We start from the raw sequence: 15,904 nt of genomic DNA on the forward strand, positions 1-15,904 counted from the left end.
CTCTCATGACTCACCCACAGGCGTTTCTGCTGCCTTGAAGTAAAAAAGTTGTGTTTTATAATTGAAGCTACTTAAAAACCAGGACTAGCAGATTCATAATCACTATGGTATTTTCACTAGACTATTAATCCAGAAACTCAGCTAATGTTCTGAGGACCTGGCTTTGAATCCCACCACAGCAAACAGTGGGAATTTGAATTCAATAAAAAGAATCTGGAATTAGGAATCTACTGATGGCCTTGAAATCATTTGTTTGAAAAACCCATCTGGTTCACTAATGTGCTTTAGGGAAGGAAGTCTGCTGTGCTTACCCGGTCTGGCCTACATGAGCCATGGCGATGTGGTTGACTCTCAACTTCCCTCTGAACAAGGGCAACTAGGGATGGGCAATAAATGCTGGACAGCCAGCGATGTCTATGTCCATGAACGAATTAAAAAAGTTAGATCCAGGTCAGTGTGTTCCTGAATACAGACGGTACCTATTTTTATTGCTGATCTAACTGAGTGTTTTGCTTCGGTCGAACATTTCAGTTACCCAGGCTAAGACACACAGAAGCCCTCAAAACACAGTTAAGGACAAATGATGGTAGAGAGCCCAAGGCTATATTAGCGGGGATTCAGGGCTACCTTACTGATTTGCAGATGACATTACCTTTTAAATATCTCACTTTGTTTTTGTCTTAAGAATTTCATATTGTACAGAATAACTGAGGTCAGTGTTAAACTGCTGCTGTGGTACTATCATACTGTATTGTAAATAATATGGAATGTGGTCACTCCCAACTGACAGGCTGCAATTCTGCACGTCAGCAATAGAAACCTTTTCAAAGCATAAGCCTGATCACTTTTAAATTATTTATTCTCATCATATTCTAGCACATGAAACATTGTACAATGAAGTACCTCCATTTAAGTCAGTCCCTTTCAGCATTACAGCTTTATTTCAACTGGAAGTTGTGGGGAGGCGGGGTACAGGGTTGCCCTCATATATTAGCCAAGATGTGGAGATGCCGGTGTTGGATTGGGGTGGGCACAATAAGAAGTCTCACAATGCCAGGTTAAAGTCCAACAGATTTATTTGGAATCACGAGCTTTCAGAGCACTGTGGAGAATGACATTCGCATTCTAATCTGTAATTACCTTGGAGTTGTGTCTCTGCCTATATATGCCACGTTTGTGAACTAACCTCCACTCACCTGACGAAATAGCAGCATTCCGAAAACTCATGATTCCAAATAAACCTGTTGGATCATAACCTGGTGTTGTGAGACTTCTTACTAATATATTATACAGTGATAACCTTTTAACCAGTGTGTTTTCTCAGGTTTACTCTTCCTGATGTTGAATGAAATTTGTCCTGTGTTACTGTTAGGAAAAGTTTTGGTTTTTTTTGTCCCCTGAAAATGGAGGAGTCCGTAATAGGGCCATGTTAATGCAGATGTCTTGTTCACCAATAACTCCCATTTACACAACACTTTTAATATGGCTAAAGAAAATGCTGACACCAAGCAACACAAGGAAATATTAGGACAGGTTGTCTAACACAAGGAGATAGATTATCAAAAAATAAAACGTGGTCAGCAAGGTAGGTTTCAAGTGGCATTATCATTACACTATATATCCAGAAAGTCAGCTAATGTTCTGGGGAGCGGGGTTCGAATCCCACCACGGCAGGTGGTAGAATTTGAATTCAACAGAAAATATCTGCAATTAAGAATCTACTGATGACCATGAAATCATTGTTGACTGTTGGAAAAACCCATCTGGTACACTAATGTCCTTTAGGTAAGAAATCTGCTTACCTGGTCTGGCCAACAGCAATGTGGTTAACTAAACTGCCCTCCAAAATGGCCTCATAAGCCACTTCAAGGGCAATCAGGGATGGGCAATAAATGCCAGCCCAATCAGTGATATCCATGTCCCATAAATGAATAACAAAAAATGGATTCTTTATTTATTCATGACTGGCATCTATTGCTTATCCTGAGATGCCCCGTGGAAGGCAGTTGAGAGTCAAGCACATTGCTGTGGCTCTGAAGTCACACGTAGGCCAGGTCAGGTAAGGGAGGCAGATTTCCTTCCCTAAAGGACATTAGCGAACCAGATAGGTTTTTCCGAGAATCGACAATGGTTTCGCGATCATCAGCAGATTCTTAATTCCAGATTTTTAATATTAAATTCAAATTCCACTACCTGCCACGGTGGGATTCGAACCCGGGTGCCCAGAAAATTAGCTGAGTTTATGGATTAATAGTCTAACGATAATATCAGTAGGCCATCGCCCTAAAGGAGAAGAAAGGTGAAGTGGTTCAGGGAGGGGGAAATTGAGGAGCCCGAGGCCTAGTTAGCTGAAAACGTGGCTGACAGTGAAAAACCAGGCATGGGCAAAAAGCCAGAATTAGAGGCCAATAAATGTACTCTGTAAATGTCAGTGGACTATACTGGAAAGGTGTGTTGAATGGCCTGAAGACAATAGCCATGTACAATACCCTCATAATGCTCTGCGTAAGGCCCTCACACATTCAGTAATAACAATGCAGGCGGAGAATAAATAATGATACACACATTCATTATTAATCACCTTGAAATATAATATCAGAAATATAAATCCATTTCAGCATTTTCCCCAGGATGAATGCAAGTACAGTATATAAGAAACAAATTCTTATATTTACAAAGTCAAATAAAAATGTATAAAACAATCCCTGTTATACAAAACAATTGCTTTTACATTAAAAGTCCCAACAGAATGGAGATCTCATTCTCCCATCTCTATTTTATATACAAACCTACCGTTGTACAGTTGGGAATCAAACAGTATTTTGCCATTGAGCGTTGACACATTGAAATTACCCATTCTGCTGAATATTGCACAGCTGTGCTGCGGGAAGGCTGCACATGGACACACTCACACACTTATATTGTATAACTGCTCATTTGCCTATGAACAGACATGTTTGAATTTGAAGCAAATTAACAGAAAAAAAAATCTAGCCACAATGCACCAATGCCAAGGATTCACTTAATAGTCTGATTGTAAAAACATTTAAGAGCACAAGTGCCATAACATTACATAACACAAATAAAGCTCATCAAAAGCTATATTAAAATCAGATATTGAATCGATCTGTGCAACAAACGTTGTCACATCATGACGAGGATTGTTCCAAGTGATTATTTTGTCAACCTAAATGATTATTCCACAGCGTCGACTGACGACAGTAAGTGTACCTCATAAATTGGTAGCATAAACAGGACTATCAAGTTGGCTATAAGGTGACTTAGAATCCTACAGCACAGAAGGCCACTTGGCCTATCGAGCCTGCACTGATGACAACCCCACATATTTACCTTGCTAATCCACCTGACATTAAGGGTCTATTTAGCACAGCCAATCAACCTAACCCATAATCTTTGGGCTGTGGGAGGAAACCAGAACACCCGGAGGAAACCCAAGCAGACACAGGGAGAATGAAATAGTTTATTTATTAGTGCCACGAGTAGGCTTACATTAACACTGCAGTGAAGTTACTGTGAAAATCCCCTAGTCGCCACACTCCAGCACCTATTCAGGTAGACACTGAGGGAGAATTTGGCATGGCCAATGCACCTAACCAGCACGTCTTTGGGACTGTAGGAGGAAACCCACACAAACACAGGGAGAACGTGCAAACTCCACACAGACAGTCACCCAAGTTGGGAATTGAACCCAAGACCCTGGTGCTGCGAGCCAGCATTGCTATCCACTGTGCCACAGTAAGCTCCACACAGTCACCTGAGGCTGGAATTGAACCTGGGTCCCTGGCACTGTGAGGCAGCAGCGTTAGCCACTGTGCTGACCACTTAAACAAGCGATGGAGAAGTCTGAATTATGCTACCCCTTCCTTTAAGTAAATGGAAGATGTTTCCTTTCAAGTGGAAAACTAATTTTGGAAACAAAGCAGATGATGTTTGAAATACATAGCAAGTGTGTTAGCATCTGTACGACAAGTTGTTGCTTTTGACAAAGATCTTTATCAGGAAATTGGGACAGTAGAACCCCAGATACTCCGAATCGAGGTGTCACAAAGGGTTATGTTTCAACAAGCTTGGATCTCACTTGTCAATGGAAGGTGTTGTGTCAATTCTGCCTGCTTAAACATCTCTGTGCTTTAATTACCTCTGCCATTGGGGGCGTGCCTTCAGCTGCCTGGGCCCCAAGATCTGGAATTCCCCATCTAAACCTCTCCACCGCTTCTGTCGTTCCTTTTAAGATGTTCCAAATCTTACTTCACTGCCCTAACATCTGCTCACATGACTCGTCAAGATTCTGTTTGTTTACACTCCTGTAAAGAGCCCAAGGATGCTTTCGTGTGTGAGAGGTGCCACATCAATGCAGGTTATTGGTGTAAGGTGGAACAAAAGGTCTGACCTGCTGGACTCCTCTCTTGCACCTCCTTGTGCCTGCTTCCAGAATTACACCCACCAAATCCTTGGAATGAAGCTGTTCTCACTAGTCCAGTGACTTAACATTTGGGATGATGCAAAGTTTGCTTTAAAAAAAATTAAACTTGATTTCTTTGGGAAGGAATCAATGTTCCCACCGCACAGTCTTCACAAAAAAGCCCTTAATATTACACATTCTTAAATTACAGCAGATTGGATCAAAATAGAATGGACTTCCTCCATCATCATCTCAATATATTCATAAATGGTTATTAGAGCTGTGAAATTTAAATGCGATTACTTTAATTTGTGCTCCCACAACATGATAAATTTAGTCTCTTTTCCAGTCATAAAAATACCAGTTTTGGTCGCTCTATGTTAAAGTTAAAAGTTAAAGTTTATTTATTAGTCACAAGTAGGCTTACATTCACACTGTAATGAAATTACTGCAAAAATCCCCTAGTCACCACACTCTGGCACTTGTCTGGGTACACTGAGGGAGAATTTAGCATGGCCAATGCACCTAACCTGCACATCTTTGGGCTGTGGGAAAGAGCTGGAGTTCCTGGAGAAACCCATGCAGACATGGAAAGAATGTGCAGACTCCACACAGACAGTGACCCAAGTCGGGAATCGAACTGGGGTCCCCGGCGCGGTGCGGCACTGTACCATTGTTGACTGGTTCCCAAATATTTAGGACACAGAGAGGCACAGCGATGCTCAGTCCATATACTAAGGCACAAGTCTGGAGTGTGGTGGAATAATACCAGTTTGCCTGGGATTGGTAAAGCTGGAACAACACTAAAGAAGCTCAACATCATCTGGGACAAAACAGTCCACTTGACTAACAGTCCCATCCACCACCGTAAACATTCACTCCCTGAACTGTCAGGGCCCCGTGACTGCAGAGTGCGCTATCTAAACAGGATTCACTGCAGCGATTTGCCAAGGTTCCTTCATTAACCAAACTGAAATCCACGTACTCAGCCATCTAAAAGGACAAGGGCAGTTAGGAAAGGACATACAACATAAACGACCAAAAGAGAAAATGCTGGAAAATCTCAGCAGGTCTGGCAGCATCTGCAAGGAGAAATAAGGGCTGACATTTCGAGTCCAGATGATCTTGGTGGCAATTACCACCCTGACTTGGAAATATATCATCATTGTTTCAACCTTGCTGCAGCAAAACCCTAAAATTCACAACATTCCCCCACGGCGGGAGTACATTCACCATGTGGACTGCGTTGGTCCAAGAAGGTGGAACCAAAAGGTCCGACATGCTGGACTCCTCCCTTGCACTTCCTTGTGCCTGTTTCCAGAACTGCAGCCGCCAAATCCTCGGATTCACCATATTCACAAGGGCAGTGAAGGGTGAGCATTGCCAGTGTGACCATATGCTGGGGAGGAATATAAAAAAAAAACACTTTTTGGCACAGACTAGATGACGGCCAAAGTTTTCTGGCCATTCATGCAGGATCTTCCAGTCCCGCTGAGGGTGGACCCTGCGAATTCAACGGGAAACCCTATTGACGTCAGCGGCACCAGAAGGTCTCACCGTTGGCCAATGGCAGGCTGTCTCCGCCTCTGTGAAATATGTGGCGGTAGCACAGATAATAATGACAGGGATAGTCAAAATCACAGCTAAATGTTCAAATGCATCACTCAATTTCATCGCAAGCCACAGACGCCCTGAACGTCCAATTTCTATCCCTTGTATTGAGTCCTCCCATTTCAGCTTGGGCTCACAGCTGTGAAGCCACACCTTCTCTCAGGACTCATGGGCCACAAGGGAACAAAATCTGCCGCGTTTTTGCTCCTGAACGCCCTCGCGTGAACCCATTTGGAAAGCCTGCTGGCTTTGGAGCAGATCAGCACTGAGCACGTCTGTGAATCCTCCTGTGAAAAAGGAGAACTTGGATTCGTAAGGAGAACGGCCCTAAAAAGGACGGCCAATGCTCTCCATGGATGGGATTCTCCGGCCACACTCGCCTGAAAACTGGAGAATCCCACCCGACTTGAACGGACCGTTACATGCCCTCCCCACACCCCACCACCCTGTCCGCTAGAATCCCAGTGGCGGACGGGATGGGAGAATTCCGGCCCACGAATCTGAGATTCTAAGGGACTGGCGTAAAGAATTATTTTAAAAAGACGAAACATTGATAAATCTAAGCCTCGCACTCAATGTGCTGGCTTTGACCATTCAACTAACTGTGTCCCACAGTCATGAGAAAAGAATTTGATTGTTCTTCATCAAAAAATCCTTATAAAACTGCTTTCCGTGCTTGTAATCAATGTCTGGACAAATTGCCAAATGTGTGTAATGTCCAAAATGGTCTTCCGTTCCTTGTGTTAAGAGTTTTTCAGTGGGTTACATGCTCCTGAAGTAGATTGCCACTGAACATTAGTACTACACTTCTGCAGATTGTGAGGACGATTTCAAATTTTGAATCCACCAAATGATTCACATTATAATCAAAACACATGAGTTATATCATTGGTCCCAGTTCCTGCCTCATAAGAACCCCCAACAAACAGGAACTTGGGTCAGGAAATTGGATTGCTTGCTCAGCCACGATTGAGACCGTCCTTTCGAGAACCCAGCACAAAGCATCTTAGCACTTGTGGAAAAAACTACACGCTAAAAGCAAATGTATGATAAAATACGATTAGACAAATTCCGGGTCCCTGCTTTCAAGCCCAATGTCTATTTTCCCGTGGCGCATCCGTACCCACGGCAACTGGCTGCTCCGCACTCTCATGTGCCGCGACCTGGTGAAACGGGCAGGCAGACAATCATTTCTGTCCACGTTATTTGACTGGTTTGTATTAAAATCCGCCAGGCTCCTGTTGGAACTCCTCGCTTGGTCCACTTCCTCGTCGGCAGCCGCACTTTCCGGCCCATCTCTCTTCAGCTGTTGAGGTGACGCCGGAGCACAGCCGGCGCTCGTTTCAGGCGCGGATCCCTCAGTCTGTGACACGTCAACGTCTGGACTCTGAGCCTGGCTTTTGTCAGTCTGTTCCGGGACTCGGTCGCACTCTTCCTCTGCGTGGTCGTTGTAGAACGGAGGCTCGTCAGTGCTGGCCACACTCTCCTGCTTTGGCAAGCGACTCTTTCGATTCCTCTGGGCTCCTTCCTCACACCCTGGCTGTCCAGTGCCACATTCGGATGCCGCATCTTCCAGCTCGGAGTCAGAATCCAGTGAGCGCTCGCGAGATTCTGAAGATTTTTCTGATCCTAAAGAGTTTTCTAAAAGAAGACAAAATGTAGTATTTTAATATCCCACAGATATTGCGGAATAGCAATGTCAGTGAAAACCAATAATTTCTATTCTTACAGAAAGGTGACAACAATATCGAGATTCCCAAAGCTTTTCATATTTAATCACTCTTGAAGTGCAGTCACTATTTATAGTGGCAAATGCCAATTTGTGAACAGCAAGATCCCATAGATAGCAAACCGAGCTGAGTTCTCAGTTGTGCGATTTACTTTTTGGTGAGGAGGGGGAAAAACCAGGAGCATTTCCCACTGTTTTAAAAATTGCACCACAGAGAATCAAAGAATCCCTGTAGGCCACCCAGCTCACCAAGCCTACACCAACCACAATCTCACCCAGACTCTATCCCCGTAACCCCACATGTTTACCCTACTAATCTCCCTGACACTAAGGGGTAATTTAACATGGCCAATCAATGTAACCCACACATCTTTGGATTGTGGGAGGAAACCGGAGCACCCGGAGGAAACGCACGCAGACACGGGGAGAATGAGCAAACTCCATACAGACAGTGACCCCAGGCCAGAATTGAACCCAGGTCCCTGGTGCTGAGAGATAGCAATGCTAACCATTGTGCCACCTCCACCTGGTGGTCACCTTTAACAATGCAATACTCCCACTAAATGAAGAGTCAGTGTGCTCTAGGGCTTAAGAACATAAGAAATAAGAAATAGGAGCAGGAGTAGGCCATCTAGCCCTTCGAGCCTGCCCCGCCATTCAATAAGATCATGGCTGATCTGTTGTGGCTCAGTTCCACTTTCCCGCCCTCTCCCCATAACCCTTAATCCCCTCTCTTATCAAGAACCCATCAACCCGCTTCTTAAAAATATTTAGCGAGGCAGCCTCCACCACTTCAACGGGCAGAGAATTCCAGAGATTCACCACCCTTTGAGTGAAGAAGTTCCTCCTCAACTCCGTTCTAAACCGCCTCCCCTTTATCTTGAGGCTGTGCCCCCTAGTCCTACTGTCTTTTTTGAGCGGGAAGAGTCTCTCCACCTCTATCCTATCCATCCCATTCATCATCTTATACGTCTCAATGAGATCTCCCCTCATTCTTCTAAACTCTAACGAGTACAAGCCTAGTTTATTCAGCCTCTCCTCATAGCTCAATCCCCTCAACTCCGGTATCAGCCTAGTAAACCTCCTCTGCACTCCCTCCAGGGCCAAAATATCCTTGCGCAGGTGCGGCGCCCAAAACTGCACACAGTACTCCAGCTGCGGCCTCACCAATGCCCTACACAGCTGCAGCAAGACCTCCCTACTTTTATATTCAATCCCCCTCGCTATGAAGGCCAGCATCCCATTCGCCTTCCTGACCACCTGCTGCACCTGCAAGCTGGGTTTTTGCGACTCATGCACAAGGACCCCGAGGTCCCTCTGCACCGTCGCCTGCTGCAGTTTTTCGCCACGTAAGTAATAGTCCTTCCTACCATTCTTCCTCCCAAAGTGGACCACCTCACACTTGCCAACATTAAATTCCATTTGCCATTTCCTGGCCCATTCGCCCAGCCTATCTAGATCCTTCTGCAGACTCTCCACACCCTCCGCACAATTTGCCTTTCCCCCAATCTTGGTGTCATCAGCAAATTTCGACACCCTGCACTCGGTTCCCTCCTCCAGATCATCTATATAAATGGTAAATAGCTGAGGTCCCAGCACCGACCCCTGGGGCACCCCACTAGTCACCAACCGCCAATCCGAATAGCACCCATTGACCCCCACTCTCTGCCTCCTATTTGACAACCAATCCTCTATCCACGCTAACACCCTACCCCCAACTCCCTGTCCCCTGACCTTCTGCAATAACCTCTTGTGAGGTACCTTGTCAAACGCCTTCTGAAAATCCAGAAAGACCACATCCACCAGCTCTCCTCTATCCACTGCCCTAGACACATCCTCATAGAACTCCAGTAAATTTGTCAGACACGACTTCCCTTTAATGAAACCGTGTTGCGTCCGCCCTATCAAGCAATTCCCTTCAAGATGCCTCGCAATTTCCTGCTTAATGACGGATTCTAACATTTTACCTACCACAGACGTTAAACTAACCGGCCTATAATTCCCCGCCTTTTGCCTGGCACCCTTCTTAAACAACGGCGTAACATTAGCCGTTTTCCAATCTTCCGGCACTTCCCCGGAATCCAGCGACGTCTGGAAAATAACCACCAAGGCATCCACTATCACCTCCGCCATTTCTTTCAGAACCCTCGGATGCATTCCATCCGGTCCTGGGGACTTGTCCACAATCAGCCCCTCCAGTCTGTCGAGCACCACCTCTCTAGTAACAGTAATGTCATTAAGACCCTCCATTCCTACCACCTTTCCATCGCTAACACCCGGCAAATTATTCACGTCCTCCTCCGTGAAGACAGAAACAAAAAAGTTATTCAAGACCTTAGCCATATCCCCATCCCCTACCACTAGCTCCCCTTTCTCATCCTCTAAAGGACCAACGTTCACCCTAGCCAGCCTCTTCCTTTTTATATATTTATAAAAACTCTTGCTATCCTTTTTTATATTAAGTGCTAGCCCAGCCTCATAGCTTCTCCTACCCTCCTTTATCAACTTCTTTGTCAATCTTTGTTGACATTTAAACCTTTCCCAATCCTCTTCTCGCCCACTACTCTTAGCTACTCTAAGTTCCTCCGCTTTTAATTTAACACTTTCCTTCACCTCCTTCGTTATCCACGGCTTATTACCTCTCTTCCTACTGTCCTTTTTAACCATCGGAATAAATTTTAACCCACAGCTTTCTAATTTGTAGTAAAGAATGTCACCTGAGCCAAGCTAACACTGGAACTACAACACAGACATTTCCAGCAGTGCTAGCTGCTACTGACAAGGGTTAAATCTTTATTTTCACACCAATTTCTCCCTCTCTCTTTCCCTCTGCTAAACTGATTGACCGTTTGTTTGTGGCAGTACCTTACCCAACTTGTGTGTCAGCAGGCCGAATCCAAAAGTGAAAATGCCAGAAAATCTCAGCAGATCTGGCAGCATCTGTAAGGAGTGAAAAGAGCTGACGTTTTGAGTCCAGATGACCCTCTGTTCACCTGGATTCGAAACGTCAGCTCTTTTCTCTCCTTACAGATGCTGTCAGACTGGCTGAGATTTTCCAGGCTTTTCTCAGATTCCAGCATCCGCGGTAATTTGCCTTTATCCAAGGTTAGCGGACTTTCTACCCAGAGAGGCAATCCAGTTTACGACCTGAACGGCATCCACTATGCACTTTCAACAGGGATCACCAAACCCAGACTGGATGAGAGGGAATCCAGTCCTGTTATCTCCCATAATCTAAAGCACTGTGACCAATTTTGGAGATTCCACTGTTGCCTTGAGTGATCAAACTCAGGGCCTTTCTAGTTTGCATGGCTGAGTTCGTGATGGACTGGAGCTCATGAACCACTAACCGGGCATGTGGAAATCAACTTTAAAGGAACTTCAATCAAACAACATTCAACAAGTGGGACACTGGCAATAAAATCAGATATTTAAAAACTTTCCCCCAAAGTCATGACATGGAAGATGCACATATTAACTTTCATTTGTTTTATTCATTTATCAGACATGGGTGTTGCTGGCTGGCCAACATTTATTGCCCATCCCTAGTTGCCTGAGAGCAGTTGAGAGTCAACCACACTGCTGTGGCTCTGGAATCTTATGTAGGCCAGATCAGGCCAACGGACAGCAGACTCCCATCTCTAAAGGACATGAGTGAACCAGATGGGTTTTTCTGACAATTGACAATGGTTTCATGGTCATCAGTAGATTTCTAATTCCAGATATTCTTAAATTGAATTCAAATTCCACCATCTGCCGTGGTAGGATTTGAACCTGGGTCCCCAGAACAATAGCAAAGTTTCTGGATTAACAATCTTGTGAAAATACCACTAGGCCATCACCTCCTCATGTGCATAATACTGTTTAGTAAATCTGAGGTTTGTCTGGTAGGTGTTGGGAAATTCATGCAACTCAATGCATTACACTTTGGGTGAAAATCTGCTGGGTGGAAGCAATGTAAAGAGCTGATACTGATTCAGGCCACAGATGGAGCAAAAGTATAGCAGAGCTCTGGTTACTCAGTCAGTATGGTGGAATATCACACTGGGGCACCTTTACTTCCTCTCCTGACATGAAGCACAGCGGTATGTTGTTTACTCACCACAGATTGCATCGGAGTACAGCCTTTCTCTGTCAAACTCCACTGATTCGTCAAGCTCAGGTAGATCACTCCCTGATCCCACTCGCGCTGCAGAGGATCCTCTCTGAAACACAGGATTAACAAATGAAATTTCAGATCAAACATCTTAGAATCATAGAATCCCCTATAGTACAGAAAGAGCCCATTCAGCCCATCGAACCTGCACCGACAATAGTCCCACGTAGGCCCTAACCCCGCAACATCAGGTACTTATCCTGCTAGTCCCCTGACACAAAGAGGCAATTTAGCATGGCCAGTCAATCTAACGCACACATCTTTGGAGTGTGGAACAAAACCAGAGGAAATCCACACAGACACAAGGAGAATGTGCAAACTTCACACAGACAGTGAGTGACCTGAAGCTGCAATTGAACTTGGATCCCTGGTACTGAGAGGCAGTTGTGTTAACCACTGTGCCATCTTCTTCTTTACGATCCAAGGCAAAACAGACAGCTGACGTTCATGAATGAATGCGTAGTGCACGCCAGTGATATTTTCCCAAAATCGCCAACCTTGTCTGTGGCTGGGATTCTCCGGTGCCTCTTCAGTGAGTAGAGTTTTAGTTGAGCGCCAATTTCTCTGTTCTCACTGGCAGCGTAGCAGGAATGGACGAGATTGGAGGACCATATTTCAAAGTATTTTAAATGGGTTATGACTTGTGATAAAATTGAACCATAGAAATTTAAAGCAAAGAAGGGTAGCCATTTGTAACATTATATCTATAAACAACCAACTATCTAAGACTAATCCCACTGCACACACTCTTTTCCCCTTCATCTGTTTCAACTTCTGAGACAAGTTTTCTCTTCAAAGATGCAATGGCCTCCACTCCAAACTACTCCAACCATCATCTTTGCCAAAGCATTGAACCCCTCCTTACAACTGTATTCTCCCAATCTCTCTCTTCGCTGTCACAATGACAATTTTATACTGATGATCTTTTCTTTCTGACTTCCTCATTAGCACAAATAATCTCTCAGTTCCCAACCCATCTTATCTTTTTTAAAAAAACCTCTATTACATTTTTAGCCTTCTGGGCTGCAGTAGCATTCATCCCATGATTTTAAATACAGAGGCTTAAATGCTAAAGTGCTTAAGTTGTTGGAGTTATATCTGTCCAGGTGGATTCCAGGACAATATTCCATCACATTCCTCATTTGTGCCTTATACGCTATGGAGAAGGTTTTGGGGGTGTCAGAAAGGGGAGCTGTGCCCTAGAACGACCAGTCGCTGGTCAATGGGGAACTCAGTGATGGCAATGCCATTGAACGTCAAGGGATTAGGTGGCAGTTTTATGCATTAACATGCAGGAAAAATTAAGCCTATCCTCACCACCAGCAGCAACATTTGTCTAAATTTATCGCATTTGTTTTATGGCGTACTAGGACAAGAAATGAGCACCACTTAGATACGAAATGCAGCTTGCTAGATATATGTGCATTATAAAGCTATCTTTTACACAATAATTAATGTGAAGAATAGATAAATTCTGAAGTTATGCTGTGTGACATTAGTGAACAAACAATTAACATTTTCATATGAATTCCTTTGCCTACCATTTTAAGTCATTCAGAGTAAAATGGTCAATTATCATTAAAATAGCAGAAGAATTTTGTATGATCCTGTGAATCATAATTTCATTTCAACATCTGAGTGTTACCTCCTGGTACTAACAGCACACCGAGTTCAATCAAAACGACTTTAGTGACTTCCTTCACATCCCCCAACAATTCTCTGTGTTACTCTGAGAGTCTTAGCACACAAGATTGTGTATAGTCCATAACAGGATACTTCCAGAGTGCAGCCACACTTATATGATGTTGCGCTTTTCCTTTTATTCATTCATCGTGGGTGGGTGTCACTGTCTGGCACTGCATTTGTTGCCCATCCCTAATTACCCTTGAACAGAGTTGCTTACTAGGCCATTTCAGAGGGGCATTTAAGAGTATATCAAATATTGAAAAGTCTTGCATTGCCTGAATCAATTAATAGTCATTATGACAATTAAACTTGTGTAACTCATTTAACAGGTTACAATGAAACAATTATATAATTACATGCAAATCTAAGAAGCAGTTTTAACTAATTGAAATTTCCCCAGTTTGTATTTTAAAACCATAGCGAAACAATGCACTATTCCAGAACAGTTTCTTACTTTTTTTAGAATCATAAATCATAAAATCCCCACAGTACAGAAGAAGGCTATTCAGTGCATCGAGTCTGTGCTGACTCTCTGGCAGGATATTTTATCCCGGCCCTCTCCCCCACCTTATCCCCGTAACGGCACACATTTACCGTGGCCAATCCATTTAACCTGCATATCATGGGACACTAAAGGGCAATTTTTGACTATGGCCAATCCACCTAATCTGCACATTTTTGTGCTACGGAAGGAAACCAGAGCACCCGGAAGAAACCCACGGGGAGAACGTACAAACTCCACACAGTCACCCAAGGACGAATCAAACCATGGGTCGCACCGTGTCACCATTTACAGCCCAAGAAAACAAAGAGCCTTTACAGAAGAGTTCTGCTGTCCCCGCGAGATATCAAACTGACCATCACAGTAGCTTGCGTATTTTACCTCATCAGTTGGTGACAATTCATCCGCACCATCTTCATCTGAAGGTACGTTAAACTCTGCTTTTGCTTCGAATATGTCTGTGTAGAAGATGATTAACGTTTCCACAATGCGAGCCTGATGAGGGTAGTCTACAAGTGATGACAAGGACACAGTTGCCTCTGTGGGCCTGGGTCTCATCAGCGTTGGCCCAAATACAATCCCAAGATTACTCGGAGACATCTTATTGAATTGTTCAAATTCTGAAATTCTAAACATAATAAATATACATTATTCCACGCCCAGAGGATACCGACAGATATTCTCTTTCATGATCCTGCCTACTACTGAGCGGGGGTCAAAGAACCAAGAGCAAGAGAACAATACTGCACAGGAGCAGACCCTTCGGCCCACCAAGCCTGTGCCATTACATGGCTTCTAAACCTCTGTTCATCTTCTGCTCATGTTTATCAAGATATGCCTTGAACATTGCCGATGTGCCTGCTTCCACCACCTGGCTCAAGAACAGCTTCTTCCCTGCTGCCATCAGATTTTTGATTGGACTTACCTTGAATTAAGTTGATCAGTCTCTCTACATCATCTCCGTTCCTTTGCCCCCTATGTACTCTACAAACAGTAGCAGGCAAGAAACAATACTTTTCACTGTATCCCAATACATGTGACAGTAATAAATCAAATCAAAATCCACAGGCACTGCCTTCCAGGCACCCACCACCTTCTCTGTGAAAAACTTTCCCAGTAAGAAGTCTCACAACATCAGGTTAAAGTCCAACAGGTTTTATTTGCTAGCAAACGTCCAATGTTGGCATCCCTGCATCAAAAACTTTCCCTGCAGGTCTCTCCTAAACTTACTCCCTCTCTCCTTAAACCTGTGCCCCTCCTGTAGTTGACCATTCCACTCTGGGAAAAAGCCTCTAACTATCCTGTCTATGCCTCTCATTATTTTGTAGACTTCCACCAGGTCGTCCCTCAGCCTCCATCTTTCCAGTGAGAACAATCCGAGTTTATGCAATCTCTCCTCATACCTAAAACCTTCCAGGCCAAGCCACATCCTGGTAAACCTTCTTTGCAACTCACCAAAATACCCACATCCTTTGCATCTTCTCCAAAATACCCACATCCTTTCTCCTTATCACTATTAGACCAAGGTAAAAGGTGCATTGAGCAAATGCCTTGGAGTATTTGTCACATCCGGAATCTTTAAATTTGTGCTTGAAATTCTGGACTTTTGCACTAGTTTGGCCAATTTGCTGACCAGAACTGCATGCTACATTCCAAACGTGGCCGAACTAAAATTTAAAACAGCTGTAACATAACTTACCAATTTTTATATTTGATGCCCTGGTTGATGAAGGCAAACACGCTGTCTGTCTTCTTGACCACCTTATCAACTTGAGTTACCACTTTCAGGGATCTATG

The 15,904-nt window shown here is 44.1% G+C and overlaps 1 protein-coding gene across 1 annotated transcript in view; it reads right to left on the reverse strand.

The window, feature by feature from the left end:
- Positions 1 to 4,748: 4,748 nt before the first annotated feature.
- Positions 4,749 to 15,904, reverse strand: part of LOC145358478 (rho GTPase-activating protein 45-like) — a 189,696-nt gene continuing 178,540 nt past the window's right edge. Inside the window, exons 21-23 of the mRNA XM_080212568.1 lie at positions 14,489 to 14,735; positions 11,866 to 11,968; positions 4,749 to 7,675 (exon numbers count right to left, since the gene is read on the reverse strand). Coding sequence (XP_080068694.1) covers positions 7,095 to 7,675; positions 11,866 to 11,968; positions 14,489 to 14,735 — 931 coding nt within the window. The 3' untranslated portion in view covers positions 4,749 to 7,094. The remainder of the gene's footprint in view (positions 7,676 to 11,865; positions 11,969 to 14,488; positions 14,736 to 15,904) is intronic.

Source organism: Carcharhinus amblyrhynchos, chromosome 26 (genome assembly GCF_965287045.1).
Source record: "Carcharhinus amblyrhynchos chromosome 26, sCarAmb.v2.hapA, whole genome shotgun sequence".
NCBI lineage: Eukaryota > Metazoa > Chordata > Chondrichthyes > Carcharhiniformes > Carcharhinidae > Carcharhinus > Carcharhinus amblyrhynchos.